The sequence below is a fragment of the Balaenoptera ricei genome, chromosome 9 (genome assembly GCF_028023285.1).
Source record: "Balaenoptera ricei isolate mBalRic1 chromosome 9, mBalRic1.hap2, whole genome shotgun sequence".
NCBI classification, from domain to species: domain Eukaryota; kingdom Metazoa; phylum Chordata; class Mammalia; order Artiodactyla; family Balaenopteridae; genus Balaenoptera; species Balaenoptera ricei.
This window is the reverse complement of record NC_082647.1, coordinates 20,007,738-20,031,241: the sequence shown is the minus strand read 5'-3', so window position 1 is coordinate 20,031,241 and position 23,504 is coordinate 20,007,738. Positions and strand designations below refer to the sequence as shown.

The following is a 23,504-nucleotide window of genomic DNA, read 5'->3' as shown; positions in this document are numbered from 1 at the left end:
TGTTATGTGACTTATTTTGAGAAATTTTTTTATCCTACTGTCATAAAGAGAATCTCTTTTATCATTGTCTTTAATCCATTTAAAATGTATTATCATATATGGTGTGAACTAGGGATCTAATTTTACCTTCTCTATGGCCACTTGGCTCAGACCATTTATTGAATTCATTTCCTACCGATTTATAATTCCATCTTGGTCACATACCAAGTTTTCACATGTGCATGGGTCTGTTTCTGAGCTCTTTATGTTGTTCAGTTGGTCTTGTCTGTATCTGCACCAAAACCATGTTGTTTTAATTACTATAATTTTATAATATATCTTGATAGCAGGTGAAGACATTCCCTCACTTTGCTATTCAGAACTGTCTGTGCTATTCTTGGCCCTTTTCTCTCCCATATGAATTTTGGTATCAACTTGTCAAGTTCCATGAAAAGTGTGATGGGATTTTGATTAAATTTAGGAGAATTTCATCTTTGTAATATCAGGTCTTTCAGAACAGGGTATCTCTCATTTATTGAAGTCTTAATTTATGTGCTTTATAATAATGCTTAGTAATGTATTCCTTAGAGACAGTACATGTATTTTGTTAGTTTTACTTCTGGCTATCAGCTCCTGGTTGCTTTTTAAAATAGTGGCTCTTTATTAATTATAATTTCTAGTTATTTGTTGCTGATGTATAGGGATGTGATTCCTTTTTTATGAAGTGTAAATTTCCTTGAACCTAATCCTTATCCTGCTTGCTTGGAAAATGATGATTTATTCTTTAAGACTTGGCTCAAATTTCATCAAGTTTCTGAATGTCCCAGGTAATTAGATGCTTCTCTTTTTTTTAAAAAGAATTATTATATATTTTTATTGTGGCAAGAATAGTTGACATGAGTAGATGCTTTTCTTTGTTTCCATAAGTTGTGTGTATTTCACTGAAATATAATTGCTTTTGTTTGTGTGGTAGGTCATTGAGGGCAGGGACTATATCTTACCTATTTTTGTCTACCCTGTACTTAGCATAATGTACTTCACATGGTCAGAGTTCACAGATGATTAGCCAAATGGGTAACTCTGTGGAAGACTTTGATACCACTAAACAGAGAAAAGGAAAATTCCTCTCTAGGAGCTCTGGTCTGATTTTTTTCTCCTCTGGTTTGGGGTTTTTGTTAGGTTTTGTTTTTGTTTTTTTAATGGCAAGGTTCTCTAGTTTCTAACCGTTCCTTTCTGCAATATTTAAATGGACAACAGAAACAATAATTATAATAATAGCTAATATGTGTTGAGCCCTCACTATGTGCTGGTACCATTTTAAGTATGTTACATTTGTTAACACTTTGAATTCTCACAACAACCCTATGAGAGATAGGTTTCTGATATCCTCCCCATTTTCCAGAGGAGGTAGTTGCTTTGGATGACCTGGGGGTTTAGCATATTCTAATATACAATGACGATTTCATGGAGGTAGGATTTCAGATGTGCTCAAAAGGTTGGAAATATTCTTCAATTTGGTCTTTTGTATATGAGTAAATAGTAAGGTCTATAATTGCTCTTTGATTGGACTTCATATGAGAAAATAATCACATTTCCTTTCCCCATGGTAATGTGCTATTAGAAGTAAAATCTACTTAAGGCATCTCAAGGGTCCAAATGGAAATCTTTCCTAAAAGACATCAGAGGAGGACTTACTTGGTGGCGCAGTGGTTAAGAATCCGCCTGCCAATGCAGGGGACACAGGTTTGATCCCTTGTCCGGGAAGATCCCACATGCTGCAGAGCAGCTAAGCCCGTGCGCCACAACTACTGAGCCTGCGCTCTGGAGCCCGTGAGCCACAACTGTTGAAGCCCATGTTCCTGGAGCCTGTGCTCCGCAACAGGGGAAGCCACCGCATGAGAAGCCCACGCACCTCAACGAAGGGTAGCCCCCGCTCGCCCGCAAGTAGAGAAAGCCCGTGCGCAGCAACGAAGACCCAAGACAGCCAAAAATAAATAAATAAAAATAAATTACAAAAAAAAGAAAAAGTACTTTCCTTTAAAAGACATCAGAGGAAAGTGAAGACAGAACAATCTAGTCTTTCAAACCCCTCTGATTTGCTTAGATCTTTTTATCAAGAGGTTTTGTCTTTCCATTTTTAAGGCCGGTGCAGATGCCCAGGAATTTAATCCCTACTCAGGTTAATAAATTCAGAGTAAATAAATCAGTGGTGACCCATGGCTCTTGTCAGCTCCTGCAGTTCCTATTTCACCATCAGCCTGGGCTGATAACTATACACTTGGCTTCTAGATGGGATATTTATGTCTTTTGATAACCTGAGTATTGCATAAAATAAATTGTCATGACAGGAGATGTCTGCAAATAGGCATGGCCTTTTGTTTCCTCCTTCAAGGTAAACAGCTGCTGTTAGCCTATGAAAAGCTAAAAGTGATCCAACAAGAAGCCTGTATCCGTCACATTGAAATCAGAGACTTGATTAATACTGTAGCCTGTAGCTTTGTGATATGTACAGTTTAAATTAGACCTCTGCAGTCATTGTGCTGGGTTGATGCAAGTGCATTAATGACATAATTTCTGGTTGCTGCATCACATTTCTGCAGTTTGTCCTTTGTATTCCACTCACATTAATTGAAGTAATTTTGCCAGTGAAGCGTGTTTCAAACCTCTGCATTTAAATTGAAATTTTAATTCCCTTATTGTCTTGAAAAGACGGCTGAAGATGCCTTGTTACAGGTTTCATTATCACTCAGAACACTCCAGCTGCTGGTTCTAATGTACAATGACTGATTAATTCTGGGAAGAATTATTAATGTAAGAACAGCAGCTTCTTCCCAGTGGCATGAGCTAACCAGGAAGGTATTTCATGATAGTTAATATTTTCACGAACTATTTTTTTAAGGAGAATTTTGTGTGGAAGTCTGCGTCGAACTGAAATTGCACAGATGAGCTTTGAAAACCACTTACACAAGTTCTGATTTATCAACTCATAGAAGTCAATTCATAATTGCATTCAATCAGTGGAAACCAAGCCAGTGTGAGTAGTTTTGAAGCACTTTACCTGACAGTCACAAGGCTTGTGACTAAAATAAATTTTTCATTTCTAAGGCTTCCTGAGATTGTAGAGATTTTGAATGTCTCTTGATCATTTTGTCTTTTTTTAAATTTATATGCCTTTTAAAAAAGAATCCATAGCTGTATAGTCAGATAAGGATTATTATGATAATTATAATAACAACATATATATGTTGGCTGCCTTCTTCCCAGAGGATCCCAGAGTGCTTTGCTGAAAGAATGGTATGGTGGAATTATTTCACTTACCCTATGAAGATGTGGCCACATCTGGGGTGAAGAGAGTAAAACAGCTATTTAATTGCATAGTTTTTTAAGATCCTATAATAAAAATAGGTATATGTGTAATATTTTTAGTTTACAAGAGCCTTTGCAATTGTTGGACAACATTCAAGGCTGTGAATGTCAGCGTGGGTCTTAGTGGGGGTCAGGTGGACCTGTGCTTGAATCCCGGCTTTGACCTTTACTAGCTGGATGACTTGGGGCTACTTATTTAATTTGACTTTGCTGAAAGTTGGAGTTGAGAATAATTGTATGCCCCCAGAGTTGTTGAAGGGATTAAATGAAATATTAAGCTATGTATGTAAAGCACGCACAGTATACATAGTAAGACCTTAGAAATGTTATTTATAATTGATTGATTATGTTTACTGATACTGTAAGAAAGGATATAGTGATTGCTATCATGTTATACCCTCAAAAACCCGTGTGAGGTGGGCTTGTTTTGAGCTGATAAGAGTTGAAGTAGGGCTGGCTAAGTTAGGCATTTTTGATTCATTTTCTTCTTGCCCTGAATGAAAGACCACTCCACATTTTATATGGTCAAGGAATTCCTGCAGGCAGAGATAGGATTTTTCTCGGAAAACAAGTCTAGTCTGCTCTAACACAGGCACAGATGGATGATCAAGACCCCAGAGTTCTAGGCCATATTTTCGGGATTTGGCATGAACAAATTTCAGTTTCTGTGTCATCAATCACCTCTTCAGCCTACATCAAGTATATGTTCAATGGGTACCCACTGACTGTCCAATTATGAGCAATGTAATTTGTTGGTAAACTATCCAAGACCAGTTGGTTGCAAAATCTAATCTTAGGTGACTAGATGTGTTAACCTCTTGGGTATTGGAATCAGATACAAGCCAGTTCACTATAAGAGAGTGCTTATCACAAATGTCGATTTTAGTATCAGAGTAGCTGATGTTCAGTTATTCTTTCTGTCATCGCTTAGATGGCAGGACCAGTGGACCAGTGAGGTTGGTCCTGTTGGTGCCAGTAAAACTGTGTCATCAGCAAATAAACTAATTCCTCTTTTCTCAGATTATGGGCAGGCAAGGGGTGACCATGCATCCACTGATTCATGTGCAAGAAAAAAGGGGCCAAAGTGCATATCCCTTTCATCTGGCTTGAAAGATTCTGAGATCTCACAGGACTGATTTTTCTTATCCTGACTCTGGGAATGGTATTGAGGTGAAAGCACTGGGAATATCAGGAGCCGAAACTCTAGCGAACTTATTGGACCTAACCCGAAAGTGGCTCAGTGACTGCAAAATGTTTCAATATTCCATATAGATTTCCCTACATGATAAAAAAAAAAAATGTATCAGTGGTCAATAATGAAACAGCCACCATTCAAGCCCATTTGTTCCTAGTGTAGAATACTGATCTGAAAGACTGATGCCAGTATTCTATACTCATAATTTGTCAGCAAAGAATTTGGCACATATTTTGATAGACAAATGAATGTGACGATGCCATTGTTGATTACTTGTGTTGTTGGTATGTGGATCTGTGAAGGTGGCCTTAAACTTGAAGGAGCTTACGTGCTAGGAGGAAGAGGCAGATGATGAAGAAATAAACAGCATCTCATATCATCATCAGTGCAACAGGAGTTCCAGGAATACGGGGGCTGGGAGTGGGGTAGTCTGGTGTGCTATTTTAATTGTCTGGTCAGCCGTAGCTGCTTTCAGCTGCATTTAGGAACCCTGAATTCCCTCAAACACCTACATCTGATTTTCTTGGCAAAAAGATGAAGGAAAAGCTGAAGATAAAGTTAGTAAATGAGTAACCTCGGTTTTTGGATCCCAAATTAAGTAAGTAGCTTGAGTGTGGCAGCGTTATGTTTCTCCTAGAGAGTGAAAGTACAGGGCTTTGTAGTAACTATTTTTCTTGCTGCTCATTGCCCTTTTAATTTATGTTTGTTTTTGAAGGCTGGGGTTTTTAAAAGCCACACTGTTTGATAGGCACTGGCTTATTGTAATAGCTTTCCTTCTCTTTTAGTTTTAGTTTGCCCTTTCTATCTGCTCTTCGTTTGCCTCTTTTATTTTAAAGCAAATAGAAATTCTGTTTTATTTCACTAAACCTCATAAGGTTCAGCAGTTTTCAGCTGGCTCACTTGGCTGTAGGGCAGTGGTTCCCGAACTCTGCACATTAGGGAATCCTTCAAGAATCCTAAAGCCCAGGTTGCACCCTAGACTGATGACATTGAAATCTCTGGGGGTGGGATGCTAGCTTCAGTAATTGTTGGCATTCTCCAAGGGATTCCAATGTTCAGACAGATTTGGAACCAGTGATGTGTAGGGTATAGCCTATGCTATGCAGTAGACCAAAACTAATTGTCCTTGACTTCATTTAACACTTACATTTGAAACCAAATATTTGTGTAAGACAGACATCACATGGCAATATTGACCTTTATGTAGAAATGTTGTAGGTTGACTAAAGTTACTTTGTTGCTGTCCTCTAGTGCAGTTTTTGGATAGAGCTGATGAGTATTTGGCTCTTATTCTGATTTTATAGCCCGATTATTTGGTCAATATGAGTTTTGTTGAATGGCTAAATTAGATGCTCTCCAGGTTTGAGCTGACTTGGAACTCTTTAGAGCTGTCATCTTGGTGCTCTGATTTCTTTATCTTTACTGTGCGTTCTTATCTGACTTACTGCTGGGATTGAATGGATTGAAATTGGGGCAATAAATTTACTTATTGACAAGTGGTGGCTAGGTACAGCATGGTATAGTAAAAACAAAATGGGTTGAAAAGCCAGACGTTCTTAATCCTAGTCCTGACCCGACAACCCACTAGTTCTGTGAGGTTAGACAGATGTATCACTTTCTCTCTGTTCTCCAGTATCCTCTTCTGTAGAGTGGATATACAGATACTTACTCCGTGTACATTATAGAATGGTTGTGAGAATAAAAATGAAACTTTGTGCCGGTCAAGTGCTTTGGGAAACAGAAGGCAGTATACAAATTTACAGTGGTGTAGGTAACATGATAGTTATCACTGTCACATGGCGCCAGGTGAAAAGAAAAAGTGGTAGTCCGGGGCTTCTGACGTTGAGCAGCGTTTCTCTCCTGGTCCTGCCATCACTAATGCTTACATGTTGTAATCAGTTCAGCCATATGCGCACGTGCTTACATTTACACACTTCAAGTCTGTAGGAGGAATGACCTCAGTCCAGACTAACACACAAGTCCTTTGCTGATATCGTCCTTCTTATGTCTGGTTTCAGCCTCACGTATGGATTTGCTCGAACAGGATTTTGACTGGTCCGTCTGTGGCCAGGTGGGGACCCTAATGTACGTGTAAATGGCAGCAGACGGCAACGCCTGTTGTTGCTGGGAGCCCTCTCTCAACCTGGTGGTGGTCTGAGAATGCTCATCAGTAGTTTTTGCTTGGCTTTGACAAGATAGGGGGAGCTTGCTAAGGAAGTCTGTTTTCTTTGAGATCCACCCCAATACTAATTACCTGTGGTTGCCTAGCTCTTGAAATGAAAAAAAGCCATATTCCTCTCACATTCTTTTGTGGGATTTTAATAGTTCGTGTTAGTAAAGAGCTGTAGAAGTGCTGAGCATTTCTAATGGGTTTGGGGCTCTTGCAGAATGTGTGTGTTGATTTAAGTGATTTGAAGTGATTCTCAGAGACCTCCTTTGCCGCCTCGTAAGAGGAGAGTGTCCTGTAACTTTTTCTTGTCCGCAAACAACAAATAAGATGACAAGGTAAGTGACTTTGGGACATTTGTTAAATGAGACTGTCTTTCCCAGTCGTCTCTTCTCTTGTATTTTTATTTATTTATTTATTTATAAAAATTAATTAATTAATTAATTAATTTTTGGCCACGTTGGGTCTTCGTTTCTGCGCGCAGGCTTTCTCTAGTTGCGGTGAGCGAGGGCTGCTCTTGGTTGTGGTGCGCGGGCTTCTCATTGCGGTGGCTTCTCTTGTCGCGGAGCACCGGCTCTAGGCGCAGGGGCTTCAGTAGTTGCAGCACGTGGGCTCAGTATTTGGGGCACGGGGGCACTAGAGCGCGCTGGCTTCAGTAGTTGCAGTGCATGGGCTCAGTAGTTGCAGTGCGCAAGCTCTAGGGTACGTGGGCTTAGTTGCTCCACGGCATGTGGGATCTTCCTGGACCAGGGCTCGAACCTGTGTCCCCTGCATTGGCAGACGGATTCTTAACCACTGCGCCACCAGGGAAGTCCCTCTTCTCTTGTATTTTAGAGTAGAAAACTAAGTTCCAATGCTCTTTTTGCAGAGCACTGATGGTGAAACCAAGTGAGGCCCCGTGGGGCTCCCGGGCATGGAGGCCCTTTTGTCCCCCATTTCTTGTAGGCAAGACTTCAGCCTCCATGACCTGCCCTGAGTTCCAAAGGGCAGATTTGAACAGTCGCTAATCAAGGGAGGAGCAGGCAAGAACCCACCTGAGGCTAGATTAAAGGGACCAGAGAAGCTCATCAAGATGAGGAGACAGACCACCTGAGAGGAGACTAAGGGAGAGCAAGCCCTGCTCACCCCCTAATCTTGTCAGAGACCCCTCCTGAACCACTGCTATAAAACCCTCAGCAAATCCTCCTGGGTTGGGACACTTTGAAGGCAGGAGCCCACTGTGGCTGCCTTTGCCTGCCAAAGTCATAAAGCTCTTCTTTTCTACTTCACCCCAAACTCTGTCTTTGAGATTCTGAGATTCGATTTGGCACCAGTGTACAGAGAGGCCAAGAGCTTTTGGTAACAATGGGAACTGAGAATTGAAGGCATCATAAAATTAGGAACAAAGAAGGATTTTTTCATGAGCTTTTCCATAAGCAATTACAGTTCTTATAAGGTATTAGGTATAGTTTAATTTCATCAGGAAAGTTATTGTGAACAGAGCTGTTAAGTCCATTTAGAACAAAATAATGCTCTTAAGTTGGCATTATGCATCAGAAGCCCTAAATAACTTTGGACTTGGAATTCTACTTCTTGAATATTATGTTAAGGAAAGAATTAAGAATTTTAATTGTGAAGTGTTCAAAAATATGTATACAAGGATAATTATCACAGTAAGATTTATGGAAGTAAAAAAAATTAGCAGTTACCTAAGTATAGTGCATTGGTTTAAGTCATTTACGGAGTATTCATATTATGGACTAGCAAGAAAATACTAAAAATCATGTTTAGTGATGGGCAGATGGTCCCAAAATATTTCCAAGTGAAAAAAACATATTGAAAAGTAACAGTATTTTTGTAAAAACTCTGTGTGGAAAATGATTGGAAGGAGTCAGTTTAAAATGTATTTTATCTGATCAGTAAAAATATGGATCTTTTTTTCCTTGTGATCTGTTTTTCAGGTTTTCTTGATTGCACATCTATTACTTTTCTAATTTGAAAGAAAAAGGTTAAGAAAAACATTTTTGGGCCTCACTTTTTTTTTTTTTTTAAATATGTAAAATTGGCATGGGGCCTCAGTCTTAACAACTTTTAAAGACCCCTGAAAATAGAAAATTCTTACCTTTCATTTCTCGGATACTGTCATTCTGTGAGGCTTGTGCTAATGGGATGGCTATTTTAGAAGACCTGGTTGCCCATACTTTACAAGAGAGAAAAAACAAAAAAGACTTGCTTTAATAAAATATGGGAATTAGATGTGGTAGAATGCCCTGATGTTTAAGAAAACCAAAAATAAGGGAGAACCCTCAAAAAAGCTTAAGAATAGTTTGGTAGACTGGTATGCTTTTAGAACAAGTCAGTGGTTCATGGCAGTCATAGGATGAGATCTTTGATGAAGTTAGAAGGCACATTTGATCTCTTTTGAGTTTTTTTTTCTGAGATAGATTTGAAGATCCTTTACAGGAGAAATTTACAAGGAAAAGGCCTTTTCTTTGACAGCACTTTATTTTACAGGCCCCCCTCCCTTCCTTCACTTATCAATAACTTCATCTCATTTGCTTTATCCTGTAAATTCCATTATCTCCCAGGCAGTCTATTGCATTAAGCCTTTAGTACCTAATATCACCTCATTTACATTGACACGTGCTTGACCTCAGCCCTTGTCCTCTCTTTGTTAATGCGCCAACAAGCACTGATATCTCTCTGGAGCATTATCATTTGGCTGTTACCTCAACTACTAACAACCCTCCATTTGAGCTGATGAAGGTTTATTAAATACAAAACATGCAATAACCCTGGCAGTAATGAAGGGAGAATGGAGGTGGCCAGCATCCTGTTCGTAGTGGTGAGAGCCTGCTGAGTCTGCATAATAGGTATTGGGCTTCCTGAGGGAGAAGAAAGGGCACCTGAATGCGGCTGATCAATATTATGTTAGCAAACTGACTTATTCTAAGAATGAGCTTTTTTGATGGCCTGATTTGATCGCTGTTCATGGGCTACAAGCTGAGGAGTTAGGGGAAAAAAAAGTGTTCTTGTTCCAGACACTTGGCCTTGCCCTATGCAGCTTTCTTGGGAAGTCTGTCTTAAGTACCAAACTGTCAATAGCCCTGAGGCCTTCAGTCAGAGGCCAAGCTGAACCCTAGGGAGCCAGAAACCTCTATCTTCTCCAGTGAATCTGGGATCAGGGATTCTGTTTTTCCTCTAGACCCCTAGGACTCCCTGAAACCTCCACAGTAGCCTGAGCCCTTTTTTCTCCCTTGTAAGTCCCATACTCTTTTCCTCCCTCCACCAACCACTTTTGCGTGCAGAGCAGTCTAAGCCGTCCTCTACTTAGGCCACATGTGGTGGCTCATGTCATGCTATAAACACAAGTGAGCGGACGACATTTATCCTTAAGAAAGATTTTAAGTGCTATTATCAAGTTTATATCTAACAGGTAGGAGTTTTGTGCACAAAATCCTTTGGGGTCACAATGCTTGTGTTTTATATCCCATATAATATGGTACTGTATTCTGCAAGTAAAATTGTTGCTAGTTTCTCTATGCAGTTAAATACCTAGGACTCTATACGGGCCGCAACATACTACAGAGTACAGTGATTTCCTAGATGCATCAAAGCTTTCAGACTGGCTCCTTAAACTGTTAGATTGAAACAGCCGATACGTGATCATTCTTGACTCACGAAAACAGTAGTTTCGTATTTCAAACTAATACATGAAATCACGTTTTTTTAAAACTTGCATTTGGTTTCTTTTACCAGTTTCTGTCTGATAAAGAATAAAATCTCTGCTTTGGGAAATACGGTATAGCTAAATGGGAATGTTTGCTAAGTGAATGATCTGGGATTCTTGTGAGAAACATCTTCCCTGCTTGTGCTGAGATGGGTATGAATCATACTTGATTCAGAGCGAGACTTCTTGGGCCCATCTGGGCCCCCCTGAGCCTGAATGTGGAGAATTCTAGGTAGACTACTGTCTTGAGGATTAGGGCCTGAAGACACCAGAGTTTGCCTTCCCACAGTTCAGGGGCCCATGGCAGCAGGCTGGTGACCTGGGTGCTAAGTAAATCTCAGGTTCCAAGGCATGTTTCTTTTGTTGTTCATAGCCAAAGATTTTTGGTGTTCTTATTTAGTTGAGACTGTTCAGACTTGTGTCTTTTTGTATGCTTATGGGAAGGGATGGTATCAATTCTCTAGAATAGCCTAATTTCATATCTTTCTATTATATCTGTAAGTTGGGCCAAGGCAACATTTTCAGGATGGTTATGTTGTCTTACTAGAAAAATGCTTCTTAAGGGAGATGTACTGACATATTGAAAAGTGATAGAGCATTTTGGAACCATGTAATTATAAGAGTCCTGAAGGAAGTATTTGTTTTGGACTCAACAGTGGCAACACATTTGCTTTTTGTAGGGAACACTGTTGCCAAAATAAGCATTTTTATTAGCTAGCAGATGGTTTAGTTATCAGGTTGGGTTTTTTGCTTAAATTTAGAAGATTTTTTTGTTTGTTTTTTGGCTTGAACCTTAGTTCTATTTAGAAACAGTTATAGTTGTCATTCACCTTTGTGTATCTCACCTCCCCCAACCAAAAAAAAATAAAATAAAGATCAGTGGTTTCTTTTCCAGCGTTTTTTTTCAATGAAGTAGCTGTTGAGAATGGCTGACTTTGGTGTTACTTAAAGACATTTCCACTGGTTCGTGTTAAAGCACAAAACTAGATCTTTTTACCTAATCAGCTTGAGTAAGATTGGTAGAAGACAAACACTTAACTCTGAAATCATTATTCCTAGTTTAAACTAAATTGAAAATGAGAAATAGACATTTGGGAAAGAAAATTTAAGGACACTGTAGTTTCTAATTACAAAGATTTCCTTTGTTGTAGGTTCATCTCTCAACTCAAGGCAAATTTCTTTTTTGAAAACACCAGACGATTCTTGATTATGTACATTTTAACTGTACCTCTGACCTATATTTTTGAGTTAAGGAAATATTTCTCAGAACTTGTTTCCTAAGTGGATAGGTTTTTAATAGTGAAACATACTGTCCTGTTCAATGTCATGTGTTAAAAAGTTTTGTAGATGTTTGCTTATCTTCATAATCCTAAAAAATATTTGTTTTCAACTCAAACAGATTTCTGTTGTCTGTATGAGCAGTTTCTAACTCTGGTGAGTTAGAACATTAACGTTCTGTCAGATAATAGTAGGTGTTCTGTGAAAAGATTCCCTGTTGGTAGTATCTATCTCCCCTCCCTCCCCCTCTCCTCGCGTGGATTTATTTTTGAAAATATGTGTAAGAAAACTTCCAAATACATCTGGTTGGCTCATTATGTAGTACTCTACCTTTAAGAAATGGTGTGGGGACTCCACTCTTGGAGGGCACACACAAAGTATTGTGTGCATCGGGACCCAGGGGAAGGAGCAGTGACCACATAGGCGACTGAACCAGACCTACCTGCTAGTGTTGGAGGGTCTCCTGCAGAGGCAGGGGGTGGCTGTTGCTCACTGTGGGGACAAGGACACTGGCAGCAGAAGTTCTGGGAAGTACTCCTTGGTGTGAGCCCTCCCAGAGTCTGCCATTAGCCCCACCAAAGAGCCTGTAGCCTCTAGTGCTGGATTGCCTCAGGCCAAACAACCAACAGGGAGGGAACTCAGCCCTACCCATCAGCAGACAAGCGGATTAAAGTTTTACTGAGCTCTGCCCACCAGAGCAACACCCAGCTCTACCCACCACCAGTCCCTCCCATCAGGAAGCTTGCACAAGCCTCTTAGATAGCCTCATCCACCAGAGGGCAGACAGCAGAAGCAAGAAGAACTACAATCCTGCAGCCTGTGGTAGGAAAACCACATTCACAGAAAGATAGACAGAATGAAAAGGCAGAGGGCTATGTACCAGATGAAGGAACAAGATAAAACCCCAGAAAAACAACTAAATGAAGTGGAGATAGGCAACCTTCCAGAAAAAGAATTCAGCATAATGATAGTAAACATGATCCAGGACCTCGGAAAAAGAATGGAGGTAAAGATCGAGAAGATGAAAGAAATGTTTAACAAAGATCTAGAATTAAAGAACAAACACCTAGAAGAATTAAAGAACAAACAAACAGAGATGAACAATACAATAACTTAAATGAAAACGACACTGGAAGGAATCAATAGCAGAATAACTGAGGCAGAAGAACGGATAAGTGACCTGGAAGACAGAATGGTGGAATTCACTGCCACAGAACAAAATAAAGAAAAAAGAATGAAAAGAAATGAAGACGGCCTAAGAGGCCTCTGGGACAACATTAAACGCAACAACATTCGCATTATAGGGGTCCCAGAAGGAGAAGAGAGAGAGAAAGGACCCGAGAAAATACTTGAAGAGATTATAGTCGAAAACTTCCCTAACATGGGAAAGGAAATAGCCACCCAAGTCCAGGAAAGGCAGAGAGTCCCAGGCAGGATAAACCCAAGGAGAAACACGCCGAGACACATAGTAATCAAACTGACAAAACTTAAAGACAAAGGAGAATTATTGAAAGCAGCAAGGGAAAAACGACAAATAGCATACAAGGGAACTCCCATAAGGTTAACAGCTGATTTCTCAGCAGAAACTCTACAAGCCAGAAAGGACTGGCACGATATACTTAAAGTGATGAAAAGGAAGAACCTACAACCAAGATTACTCTACCCAGTAAGGATCTCATTCAGATTCGATGGAGAAATCAAAAGCTTTAAGGACAAGCAAAAGCTAAGAGAATTCAGCACCACCAAACCAGCTCTACAACAAATGCTAAAGGAACTTCTCTAAGTGGGAAACACAAGAGAAGAAAAGGACCTACAAAAACAAACCCATAACAGTTGAGAAAATGGTAATAGGAACATACGTATTGATAATTACCTTAAACATGAATGCATTAAATGCTCCAACCAGAAGACACAGGCTCGGTGAATGGATACAAACAAGACCCATATATATATGCTGTCTACAAGAGACCCACTTCAGACCTAGGGACACATACAGACTGAAAGTGAGGGGATGGAAAAACATATTCCATGCAAATGGAAATAAAAAGAAAGCTGAAGTAGCAATACTCATATCAGATAAAATAGAGAATGTTACAAGAGACAAGGAAGGACACTACATAATGATCAAGGGATCAATCCAAGAAGAAGATATAACAATTATAAATATATATGCACCCAACATAGGAGCACCTCAATACATAAGGCAGCTGCTAACAGCTATAAAAGAGAAAATTGACAGTAACACAGTAGTAGTGGGGGACTTTAACACCTCACTTACACCAATGGACAGATCATCCAGACAGAAGATTAATAAGGACACACAACCTTTAAATGACACAATAGACCAGATAGATTTAATTGATATTCATAGGACATTCCATCCAGAAACAGCAGATTACACTTTCTTCTCAAGTGTACATGGAACATTTTCCAGGATAGATCATATCTTGGGTCACAAATTAAGCCTTGGTAAATTTGAGAAAATTGAAATCGTATCAAGCATCTTTTCTGACCACAGTGCTATGAGATTAGAAATCAATTACAGGGAAAACAACATAAAGAACACGAACACATGGAGGCTAAACAATACGTTACTAAATAACCAAGAGATGACTGAAGAAATCAAAGAGGAAATCAAAAAATACCTAGAGACAAATGACCATGAAAACACGATGATCCAAAACCTATGGGATGCAGCAAAAGCACTGCTAAGAGGGAAGTTTATAGCAATATAAGCCTACCTCAAGAAACAAGAAAAATCTCAAAAAAACTAACTTTACATCTAAAGGAGCTAGAGAAAGAAGAACAAACAAAACCCAAAGTTAGTAGAAGGAAAGAAATCCTAAAGGTCAGAGCAGAAATAAATGAAATAGAAACAAAGAAAACAATAGCAAAGATCAATAAAACTAAAAGCTGGTTCTTTGAGAAGATAAACAAAATTGATAAACCATTAGCCAGACTCATCAAGAAAAAGAGGGTTAGGACTCAATAAAATTAGAAATGAAAAAGGAGAAGTTACAATGGACACCGCAGAAATACAAAGCATCCTAAGAGACTACTGCAAGCAACTCTATGCCAATAAAATGGACAACCTGAAAGAAATGGACAAATTCTTAGAAAGGTAGAAACTTCCAAGACTGAACCAGGAAGAAATAGAAAATATGAACAGACCAGTCACAAGTAATGAAATTGAAACTGTGATTAAAGATCTTCCAACGAACAAAAGTCCAGGACCAGATGGCTTCACAGGTGAATTCTATCAAACATTTAGAGAAGAGCTAACACCCATCCTTCTCAAACTCTTCAAAAATTTGCAGAGGAAGGAACACTCCCAAACTCATTCTATGAGGCCACCATCACCCTGATACCAAAACCAGACAAAGATACTACAAAAAAAGAAAATTACAGACCAGTATGAATATAGATGCAAAAATCCTCAACAAAATACTAGCAAACAGAATCCAACAACACATTAAAAGCATCATACACCATGATCAAGTGGGATTTATCCCAGGGATGCATGGATTCTTCAACATATGCAAATCAATCAATGTGATACACCATATTAACAAATTGAAGAATAAAAACCATATGATCATCTCCATAGATGCAGAAAAAGCTTTTGAGAAAATTCAATACCCATTTATGATAAAAACTCTCCAGAAAGTGGGCATAGAGGGAACCTACTTCAACATAATAAAGGCCATATACGACAAACCCACAGCAAATATCATTCTCAATGGTTAAAAACTGAAAGCATTTCCTCTAAGATCAGGAACAAAACAAGGATGTCCACTCTCGCCACTCTTATTCAACATAGTTTTGGAAGTCCTAGCCACAGCAGTCAGAAGAAAAAGAAACAAAAGGTAAAGAAACAGGAAAAGAAGTAAAACTGTCACTGTTTGCAGATGATATGATACTATACATAGAGAATCCTGAAGATGCCAGCAGAAAAGTACTAGAGCTAATCAATGAATTTGGTAAAGTTGCAGGATACAAAATTAATGCACAGAAATCTCCTGCATTCCTATACACTAATAATGAAAGATCAGAAGATAAATTAAGGAAAAAATCCCATTCACCATTGCAACAAAAAGAATAAAATACCTAGGAATAAACCTACATAAGGAGGTAAAAGACCTGTACTCAGAAAACTGTAAGACACTGATGAAAGAAATCAAAGATGACACAAACAGATGGAGAGATATACCATGTTCTTGGATTGGAAGAATCAATATTGTGAAATCACTGTACTACTCAAAGCAATCTACAGATTCAGTGCAATCCCTATCAAATTACCAGTGGCATTTTCCACAGAACTAGAACAAAAAATCTTAAAATTTCTGTGGAGACACAAAAGACCCCAAATAGCCAAAGAAGTCTTCAGAAGGAAAAAAATGGGGCTGGAGAAATTAGTCTCCCTGACTTGAGACTATACTACAAAGCTACAGTAATCCAGACAATATGGTACTGGCACAAAAACAGAAATATAGATCAATGGAACAGGATAGAAAGCTCAGAGATAAACCCATGCACTTATGGTCAGCTAGTCTATGACAAAGGAGGCAAGGATATACAATGGAGAAAGCACAGTCTCTTCAATAAGTGGTGGTGGGAAAACTTGACAGCTACATGTAAAAGAATGAAATTAGAACACTTCCTAACACTATACATAAAAATAAACTAAAAATGGATCAGAGACCTAAATGTCAGACCGTACACTATAAAACTCTTAGAGGAAAACAGGAAGAACACTCTTTTGGCATAAGCCACAGCAAGAATTTGTTTGGTCCACCTCCTAGAGTAATGGAAATAAAACCAAAAATAAACATATGGGACCTAATGAAGCTTAAAACCTTTTGCAAAACAAAGGAAACTACAAACAAGACGAAAAGCCAACCCTCAGAATGGGAGAAAATATTTGCAAACGAATCAACGGACAAAGGATTAATCTCCAAAATATATAAACAGCTCATGCAGCTCGATATTAAAAAAAACAACCCAATCAAAAAATGGGCAGAAGACCTAAATAGACGTTTCTCCAAGGAAGACAGACAGTTGGCCAAGAAGCACATGAAAAGCTGCTCAACATGAGTAATTATTAGAGAAATGCAAATCAAAACAACAATGAGGTGTCACCTCACACCTGTTAGAATGGGCATCATCAGAAAATGTACAAACAACAAATGCTGGAGAGGGTATGGAGAAAAGGGAACCCTATTGCACTGTAGGTGGGAATGTAAATTGATACAGCCCCTATGGAGAAAAGAGTATGGAGGTTCCTTAAAAAACTAAAAATAGAATTACCATATAACCTAGCAATCCCACTCCTGGGCATATACCCAGAGAAAACCATATTTCAAAAAGACACATGCACCCCAATGTTCAATGCAGAACTAACACAATGGAATATTACTCAGCCATAAAAAGGAGCAAAATTGGGTTATTTGTAGAGACGTGGTTGGATTTAGAGACTGTCATACAGGGTGAAGTAAGTCAGAAAGAGAAAAACAAATATCATATATTAACGTATACATGTGGAACCTAGAAAAATGGTACAGATGAACCGGTTTGCAGGGCAGAAATAGAGACACAGATGTAGAGAACAAACGTATGGACACCAATGGGGGGAAGTGGCAGGGGGTGGTGGTGGTGGTGGTGGGATGAATTGGGAGTTTGGGATTGACATGTATACACTAATATGTATAAAATAGATAACTAGTTAGAATCTGCTGTATAAAAAAATAAATAAAATTCAAAAATTCAAAAAAAAAAGAAATGGTGTGGCATACCTGAGAATTCTATAGGTCACAGTAGAGATCATTTGACACATGAGTTCATCGTATTTCGAATTGTGAGTAGATGTATAGACAGCATTTTCCAGTGAACAGTTCCACTGTATGTTGTCTGATCTTTCATCTGCCGTGTCTTGTCCTGTAATTTTAATATTTATTTGTGACAGTATTCATTGTTGTATGTCACACTTCTGAAACCGATTTTGATTATTTCTCAAAGAATGAATCTGTTGCTGTCCACTTTAATCCAGCTGCATCTCTTGAATTCCTGTTGATGTTTCATCAGTGTGTTATTTAAAAAGTGCTCTGCAGTCATTAAATTTAGAAAACAGTGAAATAATTTACAAAATGACCACTTCCCATACATTAAAGAAAAAACTGCTTTGGTGGTATTTTTATCAGTAATTATGCACATTTCTAACTGTAGATGGATGTTTAAGTATTTGTCCTCTAGTAAAGGCTAAATGTTAGGAAATGCCTAGAAACCAGACCCCCAGTACAACAGAATTAATCGTCAGTGATGGTTGGATTGACTGCTGCCCCCCCGAGTTTTCCTTATGTGTAAGCTTTATGGTACAAGCTACTTAGAACCACAGAAGATAAATACCAGGTTTCTAAACTGATGTTCTAGAGATGAAATATATGCATTGACAACTATTTTCTGCAAATTGTTTCGAGTACCACTAAGCAAGGTTAGAGTCAGGGAAGACAGTGGCCTTGCTTAGCTTTCATAATTACAGCTTTTTAAATAGACTTTTAATTTGTGAAGGCCAGAAAATAAAGCACTGTATCTTCATACAGAAATAGAGGCTATTTTCCTATTTGTGGTAAGGTTTTTAAATCTTTGACGTTCTGAGACTACTCTTGATTGTATATATGGTAACTGTACTTGTATTTTGGGTCAAGAGAACATATTCAGAAAGTTAGTTATCTACGTGGTTAATAATAGTTCCATGATGGAAACAGCACTTTACTGAAAATGCTGCCTTAAAACATGTTGGAAACACCCTCTGAGGTTTCTTTATCCACATGGTAAATAGGTTCTGTTAAAAATAATGTGAGGAGCCCTCAGTATGTGCCAGGCACTGTGTTGCTAAGTGCTTTACCTACATTTAAGAAAAATTAAGCGGCTTTGAAAGTTGACGTCGTCGTATAGTTTTGTACTTGGAACATGAAATGTTTGGGTTAAAAATATTCATGCAAATTCCTACAAACAAATTGAGTGTGGACGTGCAGTGGGTGGTTTTTAAGCTTAAATATCTCAGCTGGATTTAATTACCTTGAGGGATAAGGCTACATGATGGGCCAGTGGTTTACCAAATTATTTTTCATTTTCTGAATCTTGATGTCACTAAAGGTTAATGCATCCTCTCTTCTCTGCTAGAGACCTGAGTTAAAATCCATTTTAGAGCACACGTGTAAATGAACTTGTTGTTGTCTTTCCTCCTTGGGGACACTTTGGTCATTTCGTGAGGCAGCCTTTCCATTTGGAATTGCCCGCAGCTTGCACCAGGCAGGGGGGCTCTCATAGCAGGGGCAGTTGCAAGTCAGCGTGAAAATGAACTGGCAGGCTTCAGAGGGCAGAGCTGGCCCAGGGCTTGTCACTCTTTCATTCCTCGATTCTGTCTTGGTCAACTTAAGGAAACTTATTTGATGCTGACATTTCATTATAGCACATCACAAAACAAGTGATGTGTTTGTGGCTAAGCCGTTGCATTTTCCTCCCCATCTCAGGCCGGTTTGTATTTGGCAGCTGCAAAGCTTTCTGTGTGCACTGTCCACACTCTCCTAGGTGACTGCGTATACTGGGATAGATCTGCGATCAACATTTTTGATCACTGATCTTTCATGACTTCTATTACCTATTGATTGTTTTTGTATAAATGCTTGATTTTTTTAAGTAGTGTTATTAGTTATTGCCTTTATCTGTACAAATGAGGAATATTTAGATGTATAGCCAAAGCAGGGAATAGTCATTGCACATTAATTCCTTCAGGAAGCTTGGTAGGGCTCTTTTCCCTGAGTTCAGCTTGTAGTCAACTCTTCTCCATTACTATTGTTATTATTACTACTACTACTGGTACTATCATTATTATTATTAGTCTTTGTGTTTCTCTCTTCTTTTTTATCTCCCAAGGAATAGTACCTCTTCACTTTGTTTTTTCTTTAAGAAAAATATGTAAGGTCTTTACACATAGAAAGACATAAATAAAATTTTATGTACATGGATAAATGGGATTATATAATACATACTGTCTTTTTTTCCCTTTGCAGTTCTCACTTTGGTTTCAAAGTGAATTATTCCAAATTCCCTGAGTCCCTCGTCTTGTCCATTTGTTGTAGGTATTTCTACACCATTTTTATTCATTCAATCCTTCTTGTCTTAAAATCTCCCAAATTGCACTTTATGCCAAGAGAATCTCCCTCTTCATAGTTTATCCTCTGTTCACCTTTCAAATCCCGTTGCTTCTATCAAACTGAGTCAGTCCAAGGAGAGGTGATGACTGCTGTTGTCTGCTTGTAACATTCATGTAAAAATGCATTTTCCTCTGTGTGTACGTGAATATGAGAAAGAGCTAGAGATGACTGTAAATACACTTGTAGACTTACGCTAACCAAGCTCTGATTCATGATGGCCATGAGAATTATTAAAAAACTGATATAGTGCGCTTTTATTGAGTCTTAGTCATAAGAGGCTAAGTTTGACTAAAAGTTGATCTAAATCATTAGTATGTGGACTTCTTGTGTGGATATAAACATTATAATTATTTCAGTAGGAGGTCATTTTACTTGTGTCCATGGATAGGCAATGTGTGCGGGAGTAAATAGTATGTACAGCTTTGCTGAGGTGCTTTAGATGCCTTCATGTTTACCGTGATTGTTTTCTTCAGCATTATCTGTCTCCAATGTTAAACCCTTCAAGAGCAGAACTAGGCCTGTCCACATTATACTGAAAGTCTGAAGTATGCTGATAAAGTTCTCAGAAACTCTTTTGACAGTATCTTTTATTTTTATTTTATTTTTTAAAAATTTATTTATTTATTTATTTTTGGCTGTGTTGGGTCTTCGCTGCTGTGTGCGGGCTTTCTCTAGTTGTGGCGAGTGGGAGCTACTCTTCGTTGTGGTGCGCGGGCTTCTCACTGCGGTGGCTTCTCTTGTTGCAGAGCACGGGCTCTAGGGCACGTGGGCTTCAGTAGCTGTGGTGAGTGGGCTCAGTAGTTGTGGCTTGCGGGCTCTAGAGCCCAGGCTTGGTAGTTGTGGCGCATGGGCTTAGTTGCTCCGCGGCATGTGGGATCATCCCGGACCAGGGATCAAACCCGTGTCCCCTGCATTGGCAGGCGGATTCTTAACCACTGGACCACTGGGGAAGTCCCGACAGTGTCTTTTGAAAGATAGTCTTTCATATTTATAATATTACTAGATTATTCCATTGTCTTAATCTTTTTTTTTTTTTTCTTTTTGCCCTTTTCAGGTGTCTGCAGTCGAGTCTTTGGAGGGTCCCCTGCTCCAGGTGGAAGGACTGAGTGACCTTAGGTTGGAGCTTCACAGCAAGAAGATGAACCTCCACTTAGTTCTCATAGACGAGCTGCATCGGCACCTGTACATCAAATCCACTAGCCGAGTTGTGCAGCAGAACAAGGAAAAAGGCAGGATGAGGTTGGTTAAAGACACTCTTTGCCACAGTGTCTTGTGGCCATGTAGAATTTTAAGGAATATTATTTGTTTCCCAGAATATTGTTATAGTTTATTTTACTTCTCTTTTTAACATACTGTCTCTGAAAATGTAAGATAGTTTTATGATACCAAATACTCCACGTTCTGAAGGCTGACGTTCAAAGTTTGTTCATTCCCTCACTGCACATTTCTTTTGGTCCTTTTATGTAAAGATACATAAGAAACATTTACTGTGGGTCTGTAACTGGATCAGAGAGACCTCTGGTATATTTCATAAGGAAGAGAAAAGAAATCCTTAAATTGGATAGTGAAGTCCGCCTAATTAAGAAATATAGGTGTATGAATATGAAGTTAGAAGACTCTTTGTTACTTAGGGCTGTATTCAGCTTTGGACAGTCCTCTTTCTGGAGTTGTTTAGGCAAGGTTTAGAGAGAGCATTGTTTTTTTTACGCCTGGGCTCATTGTAGCACAGTCCTATGTTGAAGGGCCTGGGTGGACTCAGGACATTTATTAGGTTAGGAGGGACCTGGTAGGGAATAAGACCAGATGGTAAGACAGTAGAACGTTGGCGTTATTAGCATGTATCAGATAGCTGTGCACATCATATGTCCTTCCAACATTCCTTTAAAATAGCCATAAGATTCTTCAGAGGGCAGTTGAGCACTATGTACTGTTGATACTTTTTCATCAGGCTATAGATGAGAGGAACACTGGAAGCAGTGCATGCTGGGAATGAAGTCTATAAAATCCTATTCTGTTCAAACCAGAATTTCCAACTTTGTGTGTGATGCTTCAGTTTAGTCAGAGACCCTGACAGAGAAAGAGAAGTTTCCATCTCTTTTCTGCAGATGGGCACTAGAAAAACTTAGGCACACAAATTGAGCTAAGGCTTATGTACCTTAGACTTAACTTCAGCACTGCGTCTGAATACAATCTTGTTGGAGAGTAAAGTGGTGGATGGGAGCTGTGCTAAGGAAATACTTTCCAGAGTGTCTGGTGGTAAATAGCAGATCTAAATAGATTTCTACCCGTGCAAGGATTAAAAACAAACAAAATAACCCCACTCCCTTATAAGCCCAAGGGAAAAATACTTATTTCCCCTTATGCTATAGAATAAGCATTAGGGAAAAAGCATTAAGTTGAGGTCTCAAAGAAGAGCATTTATTTGAAGAAAAAGATTTATAAAGCAAAATAGGAAAAGTTTAGGAGACTTAAGCTCAAGTTTCTCAAAAGATGGAAGATGATGTAGTAGGTTAGATTTTTGCTCAAAATTATCACCCTTTCCCCTCCAGTTGAGTGGGAGGAGTGTATTTCCTTCTCTTTGATTTTTGGGCTCTTGCTTTTGCTGATTGTTAGCATGTAACATTAGGGGCTTGAAATTCGCTTGTGCCAGGGAGCATGCCCCGTCATGCCTCTGCCATTGCCATGATGGCACTGGTCCCAGGAGGAGGAAGAGAGACATGTGGAATCGAGCCATGTTCAGCTGAGCTGCCTAGCCTGAATCAGCCAGTCACAAAAATATGTGCTTATTGTTGAACATGACTGAGATTCTGTGGTTGTATGCAGCAAGCATATAGCTTCTATGAAATGATAATGGGGAGCTATATGAATGGGATTGGGAGAAATGCAAAAAGAACTAACTACAATAGGAACAAAATGTAAGGAAAAACCAAAATGATAATAGGGAAATTAAAGTCTTTTTTAAAACATTAGAAGAATTAAATCAGTGATACGAGGGAAAACTTTTCTCATCGTGAAGAAGAAAAACGCAAGATGATAAAAGAAAGATTATGTGAAAGGTGGAGAATAGTGATCAATCAAATGATTTTAGGCATTCTACAGAATGACACTAAAATGATAGTGTTATAGGTTGAATTGTGTCCCCTTAAAATTCATGTATTGAAGTCCTAACTCCCAGTACCTAACTGTGACTAAATTTGGAGATAGGGTCTTTCAATAGGTAAATAAGTTAAAATGAGGTCATTAGCATGGGCCCTAATTCAATATGACTGGTGTCCATATAAGAAGAGGAAATTTGGACACACACTTCCAAAGAGGGAAGACCATGTGAAGACACAGTGATAAGACGGCCGTCTGCAAACGTAGGAGAGAGGCCTCAGGAGAAACCAACTCTGCCAACATCTTGAGCCTCCAGAACTGTGGGAAAACAAATTTCTGTTGTTTGAGCTCCCCAGTCTGTGGTACTTTGTCATGGCAGCCCTAGCAAACTAACACAGAGAGAAATAGTAGCAGTAATTATAGTGTAAAGAAAGAAACTTAAACAGAAAAAAAAGACCTTGGTCTGCAAATCAAAAGGATTCAAGGTAAAATTAGTGAAAA

General features: G+C 38.9%; 1 protein-coding gene across 1 annotated transcript in view; it reads left to right on the top strand.

Moving 5' to 3' along the window:
• Positions 1-23,504, top strand: part of EXOC4 (exocyst complex component 4) — an 823,186-nt gene that overhangs the window by 33,028 nt on the left and 766,654 nt on the right. Inside the window, exon 4 of the mRNA XM_059933354.1 lies at positions 20,962-21,146. Coding sequence (XP_059789337.1) covers positions 20,962-21,146 — 185 coding nt within the window. The remainder of the gene's footprint in view (positions 1-20,961; positions 21,147-23,504) is intronic.